Below are 18,278 nucleotides of genomic sequence, written 5' to 3'. Positions count from 1 at the left end.
CTAAAGTTGCACGAGCCGCTTCGGCGAGTGTAAGTTCAGCTTTTTGAAAAACTCACAAGTGCAAATTAACTCCAAATTGATCGAGAAAAACCGTATGATTACTTATTAATAATATGAACATGAAAAAATTCGCGCGGAGGAAGTGCCGGAAGATCTTTCTTGAAGCCATTTTTCTCATTTGAGAAAAGTTTTTTCAAAGTTTCAGCACAAACTTTTCGTCATCATTTTACGTGTTGTCGTTTTCTTAGAAATGTCCCTATTGTCTTTCAGCCAATCATAATCCAGAATTTCGATGTGTAATTTGCACTGGTGTTACACTTTTTGCAGTGATGTTACACTTTTTGCACTGGTGTTACACTTGAACTGCACTGCTCTTAGCCAATCAGAATCGAGTAATTTTTTCATGTGTATAATTAAGGTAAACATGTTCAGCAAAAATAACTTCTCGAAACTAAATGTTATTTCGTGACACGGATAGAAAGGAAATTAAAATGTCATGCCAGTAGAAATAATTGGCGACTTAAATGTTCCTAAGTCTTACTGAAACGATGTATTCTAGAGAAACGAAGATATCTGTTTCCGTGCTTGATTTAAATGTGATTAAGATCACAACTACGGCGACATAATTTTGGTCAATCAGAACACTTGTCAGGAACTGAACAATCCCGCCCCTTTTCTGTGGCTGTTTACGGGAAAAGAACACACACTTGGTACGTTTGGACGATACAACAGATACGATATATTGTGGAAGGTAACTAATTCATCACATTGTAATTTAATTAACGTTCGTATATTGCAAAATAGGCACAATATGGCTTTTTTATAAGGTTTTCTTCCTATCGTAGGTGTCGACATTTTCCAGATTTGGTTGAATTTCTCGAATTTTCCGCCACAATTTCAGTAGCTTTACTTCTTAGAGCGCGCTTTTCAACATAAGAAAATTTGTATTTCGACATCCCGCGGCATTTCACGAGCTGGTTTCCATGAAAACACCGATAACATTTGTGTTTTAGCTCCATAATATTCAAGCGAAAGTGGAGGAATAATTTTGCAACTGTCGTCACACATGAGGCGTCGTTTTTGGACAGAAAAATATACTGCGTCACTGACAACGAAACGTAGAGTGCCGCACCCATTCCAATGAAGGACTGCCCGGCACAGAAATGGAAAAATTATGCGTCAAATGCTTTTGCCTTTTAGCTTTATTTAGCCTCACACACAATACTTTGAATTTCCGAAAAATTTGGCGGGGTTGTGCGGCGCGCTTCCCAAAGCACTTACCCTATTTAAGACCAAAGTCTGCGATTTTTCTAACCTATTTATGGCCTGACCCTTAAATTAATACCCTGTTTCAGACCTGCCGTAGTTCTCTAGTCCAGAATGATGTTAAAGGTATTGTGAATGGCTTTAGTTGCTGGTCTTATCGATAATGATGAAAAAAGTAGCTTCTGAAAAAACATACCTAATTCAAGACTAGAGTGCACAAACCATACCCAGTTTGAGACCAACACGACCAAAATCGATACTCTACTTCTAACTAAAATGTCTTTAAAAAGAAACATGTCCCTCTGACGCTGGACATACCTATATAGCCGATATAAGGGAGCCCCCCCCCCCCCCCGCGCCTCCCCTAGAGCAGAGTCAAAGTGAAGTATTACAAGTAAGTACATTTCGAAGCGTGTTGACTGCAATAATTGATACATGTGTAGACAACTTAAATTAATTCTTTTACAATAGGCTCAGTACTAAACCTCACCTGGCCAGTAAAAACCCCAGGCTCTGACAACTGAGCAGATCAGTGCGGTGCAAAGCGGCGCATTACCACATACCCCCCTCACCCCAGGACTTCTCATGCACAAGATATCAAAACCCCGGCCTTTCTCAGACTTTCAATACCTTTACAGAAACGAAACACCATTTCTTCCCGAGAAATAGCTTCTTGTTGAGTTTCTGATCCAGGGGAAAAAACTCTCTTTTCATTTATGATTAATTATTGTAATCAGGAGCTCCGCTTGTAAGCTTGGTTAAATCTATATACATATTACCGTCGGAAATATTGACTGTATTTCCTATTCCATGGTATAAAATATAATACAATGCCGTGAATGCAATACAATAACGGTTTATTCAGAATACAAATGAATAGACGCGACAATTGATAAAAGAGTAAAAAAAAAATGCAACGATGAATACATCAGCGACAACATAAATAAAATAAATAAGCACCGAGAAAGAAAGTTAAGAGGTTAGCACTATGTGAAAACTCCCCTGAAATGACCAACACGAATGGACGGGCAGAGTGGCAGCAGCAATACAATACTCCACCTTAACATTCTCCCAAACTCTGGGACTGTATGTATTTTGATTGTTAAGTACGCCCGAATGTGCAGTTTACATATGTTGTTTCTGTCGTTGACGGTGTGTAGATGACCTTTTCCGTTTTCAAAAGCAGAAGTAGATGTTGTGATATAATAACCCAAGTTATTCTCGCATTTTGATTGGTTCTCGCCTATGATCTATTAGAGGACAGACGCACGATTGACGTCATCGTTTCAAAGTTTCTACCTCTGTATTTTAAAATGGCGGAAAGTTTTGAGAATTAAGGTAATATTTTATGCGACTGGGCGAAAGATAAGGTACAAAAAAGTCTTGTCGAGGCATTGAACATGCACGAGAAGCAGGAAAAAGAAATTAAAAGCCTTTTTTTCAGAAAATAACTCAGAAAAATACTCGAGCAGTCTGAGGCAGTCGAGTGAGACTAAACTAAACACAAATTTGGTCTTGAAGTTACCTTAAGGTGAGAAACCATTGCTTGTCTCGAATTTAACGAAACAATAAACAAAATGTTTGTGCGATTAATCTATTTAAAAAATTCAACTTTTCTCAGTCTCAAAATAATTTTTGACACAGATTGATGTCAGGAATGAAACATCAAAACATCACTTCTTAAAATCAGCTAAAATAAACACATAACCTTGCTTTCCGACTCGAATGTTCCAGTCCGTTTCAGGGCACACCAGCGAACAAAATATAGCTAACTACAGCTCACGGCCAACTGTATCGCAGCTACAAGGTGTCTTCGACACTATATCAAACTGATTTAAGAATCACCAACAACAGAGGACACAAATTTCTACTTTCACTAACGTTCCTATTGTTCAAAACTCGAATCGAATGGCCTCCAGTGTTTACCACAACCCCAAGTTTTCCGAGAGTATTTTTTCAACTCCTGCAATGTTCAAGGCGACATCCAAGCTTTTCGGCTCACAGGGTTGCTCTGATGACAAAAACTGACTTGACTTTCCCAGTATTTCTTTAAGATTTGTAGATTTTGCAGTTCAATTATGCTTTCGCTGCGAGTTTTCATTCCGCGAGAAGCGACTTTCAAGTCAAGTTTGACAGTGGCGTGATCACAATTCTTTGCTACGCATAGCAACCAATGAGACTGCTGCATTTTGTATAGACAATAGACTACGCCAAATGGCTGTTTTTCGTGTTCGCCAAAGTGGGCAAAGGCCGGCTTTCGAGTTATGGTGAAAGATTCTGAAATAAAAAAGCTTTATCTGTACCAGTTTGTTTCTTGATTATATAAAAACAAGTAGATTTTAAGGTCTCATGTATCTGAAAAGCTAGAAACGTCACGGATGTCGAGCAACCATGAATAAACAAGTAACACTAGTTCTCATCTAGGACTGAAATACATCGAAACTTAGTCTCCGGGAAAACAACTCGAAAACTGAGATAAATCAATCTTGCTACATCCACAAAATGGCCGATCTGAAGAGAAAAAAAATTAAAATTCACACTACATATATTCCCGTTTTGAAATGTGTAATACATTGCCACCTGCACTGTTTCAGACACTACCTTTATAAACAATATAAATAACATGACTAACAATTAGTTTGATGCCTGACCAAGGGAGAAATTCTAATTTACAATAACTGGAAGAACTTTCAGAATTTGCGAAATATTTCCTGACGTTTAAGACATAGCCTTCAAAACCAATAGTCAAACAATGTTATTTTAATAGGTTTTATTTTATCTTTATTTATTTACTCACCTAACTGGCTACCCGCTAGATTTAATTGTCTTTCAAATTCATGTTTAAGCAACCTTGAAAAAGGCATTATTAAAATAATTTAAATCGTATTCGTCAGTTGAGAAGCCGCTTTGGAACTTTTCGACAGTGAAACGTTTCCACAGAGATAGCTAATTGATTACAGCTGCTACAAACAGCCATAGCATCTTACCAGCTAAATGGCAGCAGCAAACTTTACTGGAGATGGAGAGCAGAAGACAACTGAACAACTCATGTGTTCCGCATTATTAACTGCTGGACTACACGGCCAGTTGATATTTATTTCAGTTTTAAACACTTTTCTGTCAGTTACTGCATTTCTTGGAAACGCTCTAATCCTAATTTCTCTCCACAAGGAGTCTTCACTTCATCCGCCGTCCAAACTATTGCTTCGCAGTCTTGCAACAACTGATCTCTGTGTTGGTCTATTTGCAGAGCCTCTCTCTGTTGCCTCTTGGATGTCTGGGGTTTATGAACATTGGAATATTTGTCCTCACCTATCGGTAGCAAGTTTTCTAACAGGTTATATCTTGTGTGGAGTGTCGGTCGCAACTCTGACTGAACTAAGCGTAGACAGACTTCTCGCCCTGTTGTTGGGAGTGAGATACAGACAAGTTGTAACTTTAAAGCGAATGTACCTGGTCGTTATCACCACTTGGGTTATTGCCGCTGCCTTTTCAGGAATGGTATTTTGGAATCCCATGATAACCTTATGGTATGGTACCATAGGTATACCTCTATATCTTATAATCTCCATCTTCTCTTACACAAAAATTTTCCTCACCCTCCGTCGTCACAACACTCAGATTCACGATCACAATGTTCACCAACCGAACCAGACAAATCAACTGAACATAGCGCGATACAAAAAGGCAGTTTCCACTGCAGTATGGTTGCAACTGACGCTGGTCGCTTGTTATCTACCTTACGGTGTAGTGACTGCTTTGTGGGCTAAGAGTGGACTATCTGTATCTGTTTATCACGCTAGGATCTATACAGCCACTTTAATTTTCTTAAACTCGTCTGTAAACCCAATTCTTTACTGTTGGAAGCTAGATGAAGTTAGACAAGTAGTGAAGGACACAATCAGACAGGTGCTTTGCCATTGTTTTACAAGTTAGCTCTTGTGGACCAAAACGATAAAAAGCGTAAATGATGTTTTACAACTAAGACTTTAGAAGTTCTCGTAACAATTGCCTAACATTAATAGTGGTGCTTACTCATTTTAATATATCAGTATGAAATGTTTTTTCCAGCAATAAGATAGCCATCGAGGAGGTTTTCGTCATTGTTGTAAAGAAGTATAAAAAATTGGTCCAAATTGTAAGTTTATAATGCAACTCTGAATAGACATGAAAAACAATAAATTGCCATTTTTCTTCGTTTGGACTACATCACGCATAATGAAAAGAGATTAGACTCTTGACAAAGTACAGTTATTAAGTTCAACAGTAAGAAGGTTTTGATGTTTTTTTTTTTTTTTTTTTGCTTATAATACCGGCAGAAAGCACAAACTTTTTATGTAATGGGTGAGTTTTTATGACACGAAAAGTCGCTCACGAAATAAGAGAGACATGGTGCGCTAAAATTTTATAATAACCGCCTTCAGTTCAGAGTTTGTGTTTTCATGATTTGTCTTTAGTTCAGAAACCCAACGAATATTCACAAACGGATTTCTTGTGCATTTATAGAATAAAACAAGGATACTCTGGAATACGTAGCTAACACTCAAGCGGAAATTATTCGAAAATTATGACTTAAGTCTTCATTGAGGCTTAAGCTGAATTTTTATTTTCTTGGAACATGCAAATTTTTGCCATTTAGTTTTACAGATGGCGCATATTTCTGCAGCTGCAAGGGCAAATGAGTTAACTAATGGCATACTAAAATTAAAATCGACAGGTGGAAGTGCGTTTATGTGAAGCAGTATTTTATAATGAACATTAAATTTCGAGGCTACGCTCTACTGAGTCTTTGAACTTGGTCAGTTGAGAATTCGAGAATTGAATTCAGGTAAGCATGACGAGCATTCATGTTGAACTTCCCAAACCGTTCCATTAAAAACGATTTCCGATGCAATTATCTTTCTTTCGGGACAGTTTCCCTGTCTTAAGTGCAAATTGAAGCGTCTATTTATTGAACAAAACTCTGCTCTTAAGTAAATATAGACGGAATAGTTATATCTTCCAGGCCATTTGTATAAACGGTTGGTGATAATTTTCCGAGCCTTTAATTTCTAGGTTAGGCCTGCCAACCACATTAATCCGTCACAAAAATGGATTTTTTTGAAAACGCTCTTCAAACCGAATAAATTTGAAAACGCCGGCCTTTCGTTTTCGCGTGGACGGAAAACATTTTGAAAACGGAGCTTTTGGACAACGATGACGTCACGATAATCATGTGACTTTCCCTGAAGGAGTCCTCCCCAATGACTGGTCATTGTCGCGCTTTGAAATATTCCGGCGTATTGTGGAAGGAAAACATTTGAGGCGTTTTCAGAGTGACACCTACGTTTTCAAATTCCCCCGGCGTAGTATGGACGGAGCCTAAGTTCTGCAGCTGCGAGGGCAAAAAAGCTTGGCTTAAAGGCTTGTTTTCACCTGCGCATATAGGTGGGATAAGCAAACATGTAGATGCACTAATGTGCTTTAGGAGTGTCCACTTTGGTAAGGAACGTTTCCAAACAAAGGCGCTAACTGTTAACATCTTATTGCGTCTGTCGGGGAGTTTAAAGCAAATATCAGTTAATTTTTACAGTAGAAAAATGGCGATAAAGTGAACGGCAATGCAAGGAAAAAACACATGTTTTTCGACATATGTCCGCATTTTTGATAAGGACAAATTTTACTGAGCGTTTCCTTGTCAGCTAGGCTCATGTCTGTTTTTTTTGTTTTTTGTTTTTTGTTTTTTTTTTTTTGTTTTTTTTTCCAGAAATGTTTATTTTACGCGCGAAGCTTTTTTTTGTAAACAACGCAAGGAGTAAAATGACTGACTTTCAATAAGTTATTTCCACTGAGAAAAGTTGTGAGGTTACGCAAAAAGAGAACTGTACGAGTGACCTCAGTTTGAATAAAATATCTTATCTTTTTCAAAAACTTTTTTTTCTTTTTTGAGCGAGTTGTCCACCCTAATTAAACTTCCGCCGGTCGAAGTGGCTATATCATCCGTGTCATTGTATAAACGGTGGATGCTATGAATCATCAGCAGTTTGAATTAGCGATGGTGGGCGATCGAAAGATCGAGGTGAGGCACCTGTCAATCGACGCACTGAAGTTCGAAATGCAAAGCGTTTTGAATACCGAAAGACGCTCGTGAATTCGAATTAACCTAACAACCATATTCAGCATACGCTTGTTCTCCTTTTTTGATAATTTCTAAATAAAAGAGCTCTTAAAACGAGGTTTATTTAGCAAATTATTCCACCAGAGCGCGTTGGAAATGAGTTGGGTATATTCATCTCATATCTAACAAGCGCGAGTGAAATAATCGCCAGTTTTATTAAAAACTATAGAATACGTAACTAAACGAAATAATTACCCGGACACTTACCATATTTGAAGAACATGATATAATGGCCCATATACCATGATGGCTAAGCCATTGAAATCTCTTGAATTGCATTATCCAATGATCAAGTTTTTAATAAATACATATATCACTCAGCACCTTGTTTCGTGTCGCTAGTTTCACTGAGCTATATGCTATATAGCTCGCGTGTTTCTCTACGAGTTACAAAGGAGTAAAATTGTGTCTGGTGTATTTTACCCCTCGCTCCCGCTCGTCGTGTAGATATTTTGGCTATTCACTTCGAAGCAAGGTATGCACGTCTCCTCTTTGGCAATTATTTGGATTGCCTCTGTAAAGACACACTACTCCCATTTTTTATCCTAACGAGTGGAGTTTAACAATGATCCATGGCGCAATACCTTAAAATTCTGAACTAAAATAATACCTCACCCCTTTCCTTCGATGTATAAAATCAAGGAAGAAGCTGTTGTTACTAGTTTTAAACGCAATTAAAATTCTTCAAAATTAAAGCTGGTTCAATCATTTGTGCTAACAAGAAAACAGCTTCGTGACATTTCGAATGAGCGCCGCGGCGCTCACTCGAGTAGGTAGCGCCTCTGTTAAACCCACCCGACTGGGGAGAGCACCAATTCGAACTGCAAGTTTTTTGCTCTCCCCAGTTTGCGCTCGTCATGAATATATGAAGTTTCACTATGTGGTGCCATCTAGGGATTTTTCGCTTTCATTAAAGATGTAACCAAGGTACAGAGGGCAGAAAATTAAGACCGAGTCCTGCCCCTTGATGTAGCGAAGGAACTAGCGAACAAACGTTTAACTACCTTCTGTGGCCTAAGATAAAAAGAAAACGTGTTTAAAAGCTAAAGAATTTCATGTTTCTGTGAAACACACCTAATTTCCCTCCACTACTGTCTCTCTAAAGGGATCAATAATGTGATGAATTTGAGACCTGGCCTTTTTAGCAACATAGCAACAGTATAACCTGTTAAAAACACCCTTAACGCTAGCTCCAAGTGCTTATGACTCAAAAATGAGTCCGCTGACTCTCCCCTTGTATCCGCCAATTTCTAGTTAGCATATTTTAATACGACTTTTTGTTAAGTTTACGAAGGACATTTGGCCACTTTAATTTTTAAGAAAATTGATGGGGCTCCGAAACAGCTTCCAAAAATGCTTTAAACTTTGTCAAAAGCTGAAGTCAATACTATCGCATCGGGTTCAACAAACTCTTTTTAAGTTTTAAGTTATAATCACTTATAGCTTCAAATTAAGGGTAGCTCTTGAAGTCAAAACAGTAATCATAACTTGTTTACCCTTGTTTGGTATTTTGGGGTGCCATAATTCAAGACTCTTTTGAAAAAGAATGATAGTGTTTATCTATTCAAGAACGAAAGCTGAAAGATACTGGAAACTGTGTCGCATCATAACAATTAACTGAAAATTTAACCTTCCGTATATTGATGCCAGGCCTTGCACGCACTTGCGTCGACTTGCTTCGACTTACGCTCACTTTGGTACAGATCAAATTTGCACGCAAGACGACTCAAGGTTTTCACCTAACCTAAGTCAACGCAAGGTAAGTGACGCTAATAGGAACCTATTAGCCAATGAAATACAGGATATGTCTGCACTGAAATGGGTTTTTCGCGGCTTTCGGCTACTTGCGAGGAAACTTGCGAATCTGTTTGGTCACCCAACGCAAGTCTTTTGACAAGTTCAACTTGCGGCTACTTGTGACTACTACCGAGTCCGTTTGGCCAGGGTTTTAAAGCACGAATTTTCTACTTTGCATGTCTATTTATGAAGATTGGAATATTTGTCACCACGCTAACGGTCAATAATTCATGTACTGACATGATGGAGCAAACTTGAACTGAATACAAGACGTTTGAGAAGTTTCAGCAGCGCTAGTTAACCGATTCCAGCTTGTTGTAAAGCTACAAATAGCCATTTTGCCGGTCAGTATGACAACAGCAAACTTTAGTGAAGATGGACAGCAGAAAAATAATAATTGAACATCTATTATGCTCCGCAGAATATTAATTAAGTGCTCGACTACACGGCCAGTTGATGTTTATTTGCATTTCTTAGGCTTGCTCTCATTCTAATTGCTCTTGAAAAGGAGTCTTCACTTCATCCGCCGTTCAAACTCTTGCTAACTGAGAATTTAACCTTTCATAAACAGACGCAAATTACGGCAATTGAAGTCATTAATAAAGCAGGTATTCCCTTCGATGCTTTCTTTGGGACATCGTCTGGACTTACTTTCATTTGCAAAGTAAATAAAGGGGACCTTATGTTAGCCAGAGTGGTAGGAAGGGAAATCTGTCGGTCATTTAATTTTAAATAACAAAGAAACAGTAAAGCTGAAAAACGTCTCGTGTTCGATAACGTGAACAACATTCTGTATTCAGTGCCTTTGAAACTTTGGAGAAATTATAAAGTATCTCTGCAAAACTTTTATTTTCAGGGTAATATCAACTATAACATAAGACTCGCGTTTGATTGGTTCTCAGCCCACCCTAGTTCAGTTTAACGAATTGGCCGCTCAAGCAACTGATCAATGTGTTCATTAACCAAAAAAAAAGTGTCTAACAACAAGATCTCCAATTTTCAAAGCGTCCAACATTAAAGCTTTACACTCGTGATTTCATAAATCGGAATCGCGGTTCACGTTCGGCTGATTTTATTAATAACTCGTACGATTAAGCCTGGTTTTCACTAGCAACGCAAACACAAGCGCAAACGCAAGTGCAATTATAACAATTCTTATTTCACATCGAAACCGGCCTTGACGCAGGCATAAGCACAAGCACAAGGATCAAGATTTTTCCTTTTTCTTGTGCTTGCGCTTATCTTTGCGTTTGCGCTGCAACAAGTGAAAACGAAATACCGCTCAGACATAACACGAGCACAAGGATATTTACCACACGTGGTTATGTTGGCCAATGAAAACACTGGATCCAGATTACCTCGCGCCTAAACAGTTTGCGTCGAATTTTGTTTTCACTTGGGTCATCGCTATTGCTTGCGTTTGTGCTTACTCTTGTGCTTGCGTCCCTAGTGAAAACCAGGCTTTGCAAAGCAACATGGACTCAAATCAGTCATAGAAAGTCATAGTTATCATTGAAAAACGTGATGATTAAGTGCGAAGCGTTTCCTAACCCAGATGGGAAAAGGTCGGAACGAACCCCCGCTTGAAACGTGGCAGAATACGAAAATTTGTAAATGAACAAATAAAATTAGTCCTCATAGACGACTAAAATACATCGCACTGAAAACTTGAACTTTCAAATTGAGGTTAATCATCCTTGATACGATTCTCGATATTTCCATTCAAGCAGATTTTAGGAAAAAATTTCAGAATCCATATCACTTAAAAATGTTCTCGTTTTTATAAATATTCAATTATCTTCTATCCTATCTGTACCTAGGTGGCACATACATGTTGAGCTTCGCCAATACCGCCACTATTATTTGTTTAGAAATCATATATCTAAAAATAACGACTAATTCGCTAATGCATCATCTAGGAAAATTTAATTGAGGATATCCAATAGATTTTTTAATTTGTGTCATATCTTCCGAAGTAAAAACTAACGATATAATGTCCCAACATTTCGACGACCTCATGATGACATTATCAAGGAATGAAGAAATTGTAGCAAGTTCAAAAGAGGTAAGACCTGTAGATTTGCATAAATGAGGTTAAGTTGGATAATGGCGTTACGAGGTCGCCGAAACATTAATAATATCGTTCATCCTTTTTACTTGTTTATGTATTTCAAAAGCAGTATTAGTATAAAAAAAGTATTAACATAATCAGAATAGCTAAACAATAGATATGCATCTTTCTTTTTATTCACCTATGTTGATTATCAAAAGAAAGAATTAAAATGCAGATATTTCTATCCTGTGGTTTTCTCTTTCCGGTAACGGAAACAAGCACCAGTCAGTCTTCGTAGAGAAAGACAGCTGCTCGACTTTTAATATTACGTCTTTCCAAACAGTCAATGATTCATGTGGGCGGTATTGATATGTTTGTCACTTGTTAAGAGGTCGAGTTTCGACAGTGATAGTTTATCAGTTCCAGCTTGCACTTAGCCATCGTCATATCAATATGGCAACTGAAAACTTTACTAGAGATGGACTGCAGAAAACAGTTCAACATCTATTATGTTCGTCAGATTTAGCTGCAGGACTACACGGCCAGTTGACATTTCTTTCAGTATTATACTCGTTTCTGTCCGTTACTGCATTTCTTGGGAATGCTTTGATCCTTATTGCTCTTCACAAGGAGTCTTCACTTCATCCGCCGTCCAAACTCTTGCTTCGTTGCCTTGCAACAACTGATCTCTGTGTTGGTCTAGTTACACAGCCTTTTGTGATTACCTATTGGATGTCTGCCGTAAATGCACATTGGAAGATTTGTCGCTACGCATTAGCCGCAAGCTTTACAACAGCCTATATTTTCTGTGGAGTATGTGTGCTGACACTGACTGCAATAAGCGTGGACAGACTTCTCGCCCTCTTGTTGGGACTGAGATACAGACAAGTTGTAACTTTACAGCGACCCTACGTGATCGTTATTACCTTTTGGATTGTGTCCGCTGTCATTTCAGCGATGCAATTTTCGAATCCCCTTATACCATTATGGTGTGGTAACATAGCTACATCTCTGTGTCTAGTAACCTCAATCTTCTCGTACACAAAGATTTTCTTCACCCTCCGTCATCATCAAAATCATGTACAAGATCACGTTCAACAACCGAACCAAACAAATCAACTGAACATAGCGCGATACAAAAAGGCAGTGTCCACTGCAATATGGCTGCAACTGACGATGGTCGCTTGTTACCTACCCCATGGTGTGGCGCCAGCTTTGGTGAGCAATAATGGACTATTTTCATCCGTTTATCAGGCTTGGATATATACAGCCACTTTAGTTTACTTTAACTCATCATTAAACCCGATTCTTTACTGTTGGAAGCTAGAAGAAGTCAGACAAGCAGTGAAGGACACAATCAGAACAGTGCTTTGCCCTTGTATTTCTAGTTAGCTCTTGTAGACCAATACGGTGAAAAGATAAAAAGTTAATTACTGATGTTCAAAGATGAAGATTTCATAAGAAAAGTTTGCAATAAGTTAAAAGTGGTGCGCACGCATTTCAATTTATCGCTATCTCATGTTTGTTGGCGAAATTTTTCATTATTGTTGTAAATAAAACGTCTGCCGTTTTAAATGAACGACTGATGATTTTACAACTGTAAATAAAGAGACGAAAAATGCTGCCGTAGACTACAATGCACAGTGTTCAAAGACGGTCTGATTAAGATACGTAGTCAAAGGGTTTTGATGTTACTTTTCGTTCATAACACGGGAAGAAAATTCTTACGAGATAGCAAACGTTTCAGTCACCTATGAAATTGAATATTTTACGCACAGTCGGTTACGAAATAACTCAGAAATTTCGCCAATGATGTCTTCAGTAACTTCCTCAAATTCAACCCTTTCTATGTAATTTATTATAAGGTGGTAGTTTGTACAAAATTATAAGAGTACCGTTGACTAAATTGCTAAATTGTTTTCGGAACATCAAAATTTTGAAGTTATTTTTTGTCTTTAAGATGACACATACTTAGACAGCGTCAACACCACGCCGGAGAAATTTGAAAACGTAGCTTTATTTTTAGGTTAGGCCTGCCAACCACATTAATCCGTCACGAAAATGGAGTTTTTTGAAAACGCTCTTCAAACCGAATGAATTTGAAAACGCCGGCCTTTCGTTTTCGTGTCGCCGGAAAAGGTTTTGGAAACGGAGCTTTTGGACAACGATGACGTCACGATAATCATGTGATTTCCCTGAAGGAGTCCTCCCCAATGACTGGTCATTTTCGCGCTTTCAAATTTCTCCGGCGTATTATGGAAGGAAAACATTTGAGGCGTTTTCAGAGTGACACCTACGTTTTCAAATTCCCCCGGCGTGGTATGGACAGGGGCCAAAGTTCTGCAGCTGCGAGGGCAAAAAAGCTTGGCTTAAAGGCTTGTTTTCACCTGCGCATATAGGTGGGATAAGCAAACATGTAGGTGCACTAAGGTGGTTTAAGCAGCGTCCACTTTGGTAAGGAACGTTTGCAAACTAAGGCGCTAACTGTCAACATCTTATTGCGTATGTCGGAGAGTTTAAAGCAAATATGAGTTAATTCTTACAGTAGAAAAATGGTGATAAAGTGAACGGAAATGCAAGGGAAAAAGGCATGTTTTTCGACGTCTGTCCGCATTTTTGAAAAGGACAAATTTTTCCTTCTCAGCTAGGCTCATGTCTGTTTTTTTTTTTTCCATAAATGTTCACTTTACGTGCGAAGCTTTTTTTGTAAACAACGCAAGGCGTAAAATGACTGACTTCTAATAAGTGATTTCCATGGAGAAAAGTTGTGAGGTTAAACAAAAAGAGAAGTGTACGAGTGATCTGAGTTTGAATAAAATATGTTATCTTTTTCAAAAGCATTTCCTTTTTTTTGAGCGAGTTGTCCACCCTAAAGTGGCTATATCATCCGTGTAATTGGCATAAACGGTGGATGTTGTGAATCATCAGCAGTTTAAATTAGGGATGGCGGGCGATCGAAAGATCGAGGTGAGCCACCTGTAAATCGACCCACTGAAGTTAGAAATGCAAAGCGTTTTGAACACCGAAAGACGCTCGTGAATTCGAATTAACCTGACAACCATATTCAGCATACGCTTGTTCTCCTTTTTTGATAATATCTAAATAAAAGAGCTCTTAAAACGAGGTTTATTTAGCAAATTATTCCACCAGAGCGCGATGGAAATGAGTTGGATATAGTCATCTCATATCCAGCAAGCGCGAGTAGAATAATTGCCAGTTTTATTAAAAACTATAGAATACGTAAGTAAACGAAATAATTACGCGGACGCCATATTTGTAGAACATGGTATAATGGCTCATAGTCCATGATGGCTAAGCTATTGAAATCTCTTGAATTGCGTTATCCAATGATCCAGTTTTTAATAAATACATATATCGGTCAGCACCTTGTTTCGTCTAGCGAGTTTAACTGGGCTCTATGCTTTATGGCTCGCGTGTTTCTCTACCAAAGACAAAGGATTAAAATTGCGTCTGGTGCATTTTATCTCTCGCCCCCGCTCGTCGTGTAGATATTTCGGTTCTTTTCTTCGAAACTACGTATGTACGTTTCCTCTTTGGCAATTATTTGGGTTGCCTGTGTAAAGACACACTACTCGCATTTATTATCCTAACGAGTGGAGTAGAACAATGATCCATCGCGCAATACCTTAAAATTCTGAACTAAAATAATATCTCACCCCTTTCCTTCGCTGTATAATATCAAGGAAGAAGCTGTTGCTACTAGTTTTATACGCAAATAAAATTCTTCAAAATTAAAGCTGGTTTAATCATTTGTGCTAACAAGAAAACAGCTTCGTGACATTTCGAATGAGCGCCCCGGCGCTTACTCGAGTAGGTAGCGCCTCTGTTAAACCCGCCCGACTGGGGAGAGCAATTACAATTCCAACTGCAAGTTTGTTGCCCTCCCCAGTTTGCGCGCTTCATGAATATATTAAGTTTCACTATGAGGTGCCATCTAGGGATTTTTCGCTTTCATTAAAGATGTAACCAAGGTACAGAGGGCAGAAAATTAAGACCGAGTCTAGCCCCTTGATGTAGCGAGGGAATCAGCGAACAAACGTTTAACTGCCTTCTGTGGCCTAAGATATATATAAAAAAAAAGGTGTTTAAAAGCTGAAGAATTTCACGTTTCTGCGAAACACACCTAGTTTCCCTCCACTACTGTCTCTCTATAGAGATCAATAATATGATGAATTTGAAGCCTGGCCTTTTTAGCAAAATAGCAACAGTATAACCTGTTAAAAACACCCTTAACGTTAGCTCCAAGTGCTTATGACTCAAAAATGAGTCCGCTGACTCTCCCCTTGTATCCGCCAATTTCTAGTTAGCATATTTTAATACGACTTTTTGTTAAGTTTACGAAGGACATTTGGCCACTTTAATTTTTAAGAAAATTGACGGGGCTCCGAAACAGCTTCCAAAAATGTTTTAAACTTTGTCAAAAGCTGAATCTTGGCATGGTTATTATAAGTCAATAATATCGCATCGGGTTCAACAAACTCTTTTTAAGTTTTAAGTTATAATCACTTATAGCCTCAAATTAAGGGTAGCTCTTGAAGTCAAAACAGTAATCATAACTTGTTTACCCTTGTTTGGTATTTTGTGGTGCCATAATTCAAGACTCTTTTGAAAAAGAATGATAGTGTTTATCTATTCAAGAACGAAAGCTGAAAAATACTGGAAACTGTGTCGCATCATAACAATTAACTGAAAATTTAACCTTCCGTGTATTGATGCCAAGCCTTGCACGCACTTGCGTCGACTTGCTTCGAGTTGCGCTCACTTTGGTAGAGATCAAACTTACACGCAAGACGACTCAAGGTTTTCACCTAACCTAAGTCAACGCAAGGTAAGTGACGCTAATAGGAACCTATTAGCCAATGAAATACAGGATATGTCTGTACTGAAATGGGTTTTTCGCGGCTTTCGGCTACTTCCGAGGAAACTTGCGAATCTGTTTGGTCACCCAACGCAAGTCTTTTGACAAGTTCAACTTGCGGCTACTTGTGACTACTACCGAGTCCGTTTGGCCAGGGTTTTAAAGCACGAATTCACTACTATGCATGTCTATTAATGAAGATTGGAATATTCGTCACCGCGCAAATAGTCAATAATGCGTGTACTGACATGATGGAGCAAACTTGAACTGAATACAAGACGTTTGAGAAGTTTCAGCAGCGCTAGTTAACCGATTCCAGCTTGTTGTAAAGCTACAAATAGCCATTTTGCCGGTCAGTATGACAACAGCAAACTTTAGTGAGGATGGACAGCAGAAAAATAATAGTTAAACATCCATTATGCTCCCCAGGATATTAATTAAGTGCTCGACTACACGGCCAGTTGATATTTATTTCAGTTTAAAACTCTTTTCTGTCCGTTATTGTATTTCTTAGGAATGCCCTTATTCTAATTGCTCTTCACAAGGAGTCTTCACTTCATCCGCCGTCCAAACTCTTGCTAACTGAGAATTTAACCTTTCATAAACAGATGCAAATTACGACAATTGAAGTCATTAATAAAGTAGGTATTCCCTTCTATGCTTTCTTTGGGACATCGGCTGGACTTACTTTCATTTGCAAAGTAAATAAAGGGGACCTTATGTTAGCCAGAGTGGTAGGAAGGGAAATCTGTCGGTCATTTAATTTTAAATAACAAAGAAACAGTAAAGCTGAAAAACGTCTCGTGTTCGATAACGTGAACAACATTCTATATGCAGTGCTTTTGAAGCTTTGGAGAAATTATAAAGTATCTGTGCAAAGCTTTTATTTTCAGGGTAATATCAACTGTAACATAACACTCGCGTTTGATTGGTTCTCAGCCCACACTATTTCAGTTTAACAAATTGGCCGCTCAAGCAACTAATCAATGTCTTCAATAACAAAACAAAAAAGTGTCTAACAATAAGATGTCCAATTCTCAAAGCGTCCAATATTAAAGCGTCTGATAATGCTCTGTCCAATAAGAGAATTGGCTTTATACTCGTGATTTCATAAGTCGGAATCGCGGTTCACGTTCGGCGGATTTTATTAATAGAGAGGTTAAGCATGACGTTAACGGCAGACGGCAAACGGCAAAGACAACTTCTGATTTTCAGTTCTTTTCTTCTAATCCGTAAATAAAGCCCCCAAAAATGCAATAACGTCTCCTACTATTCATTGCAAATACAAATAATTTCACTCTACTGTACACACAGCTGAAGAGAGACGACAAACGTTTCATTTTTGCCGTTTGCCGTTTGCCGTAAACGTCATGCTTAACCTCTCTAATAACTCGTACGATTAAGCCTGGTTTTCACTAGCGACGCAAACACAAGCGCAAGCGCAAGCTCAATTATAATAATTCTTATTTCATCGTGAAACCGGCCTTGACGCAGGCATAAGCACAAGCGCAAGCACAAGGATCAACATTTCTCCTTTTTCTTGTGCTTGCGCTTATGCTTGCGTTTGCGCTGCAACAAGTGAAAACGAAATACCGCTCAGACATAACACAAGCCCAAGGATATTTACCACACGTGGTTATGTTGGCCAATGAAAACACTGGATCCAGATTACCTCGCGCCTAAACAGTTTGGAAGGTTCGGATGATTTTGCTTGTGTTTGTGTTTGCGTCGAATTTTCGTTTTCACTTGGGTCATCCCTATTGCTTGCGTTTGTGCTTACTCTTGTGCTTGTGTCCCTAGTGAAAACCAGGCTTTGCAAAGCAACATGGACTCAAATCAGTCATAGAAAGTCATAGTTATCATTGAAAAACGTGATGATTAAGTGCGAAGCGTTTCCTAACCCAGATGGGAAAAGTCGGCGCGAACCCCGTCTTGAAACGTGGCAGAATACGAAAAATTGTAAATGAACAAATAAAATTAGTCCTCATAGACGACTAAAATACATCGCACTGAAAACTTGAACTTGAATATTGAGGTTAATCATTCTTGATACGATTCTTGATACGACTCTCGATACTTCCATTCAAGCAGATTTTAAGAAAAAATTTCAGAATCCATATAACTTA

The 18,278-nt window shown here is 38.5% G+C and overlaps 2 protein-coding genes across 2 annotated transcripts; both read left to right on the top strand.

Annotated features, from left to right (window-relative positions):
• The first annotated feature begins 4,186 nt into the window (after positions 1 to 4,186).
• LOC145483156 (high-affinity lysophosphatidic acid receptor-like) lies at positions 4,187 to 5,420 on the top strand. Its single transcript, XM_081461749.1, has one exon. The coding sequence runs from the start codon at positions 4,261 to 4,263 to the stop codon at positions 5,200 to 5,202; it is 942 nt and encodes a 313-aa protein (XP_081317875.1). The 5' UTR covers positions 4,187 to 4,260; the 3' UTR covers positions 5,203 to 5,420.
• A 6,047-nt stretch (positions 5,421 to 11,467) lies between these two features.
• Positions 11,468 to 12,665, top strand: LOC145483155 (melanocyte-stimulating hormone receptor-like). The gene has a single exon (XM_081461748.1). The coding sequence runs from the start codon at positions 11,727 to 11,729 to the stop codon at positions 12,663 to 12,665; it is 939 nt and encodes a 312-aa protein (XP_081317874.1). The 5' UTR covers positions 11,468 to 11,726.
• Positions 12,666 to 18,278: the final 5,613 nt, after the last annotated feature.

Source organism: Orbicella franksi, chromosome 3 (genome assembly GCF_964199315.1).
Source record: "Orbicella franksi chromosome 3, jaOrbFran1.1, whole genome shotgun sequence".
In the NCBI taxonomy this organism is placed as follows: Eukaryota; Metazoa; Cnidaria; class Anthozoa; order Scleractinia; family Merulinidae; genus Orbicella; species Orbicella franksi.
This window is presented reverse-complemented; position numbering and strand designations above follow the sequence as displayed.

Excerpts from the sequence above, each read along its gene's own strand:
- LOC145483155 (XM_081461748.1), top strand. The coding sequence starts at position 11,727 with ATGGCAACTGAAAACTTTACTAGAGATGGACTGCAGAAAACAGTTCAA.
- LOC145483156 (XM_081461749.1), top strand. The coding sequence starts at position 4,261 with ATGGCAGCAGCAAACTTTACTGGAGATGGAGAGCAGAAGACAACTGAA.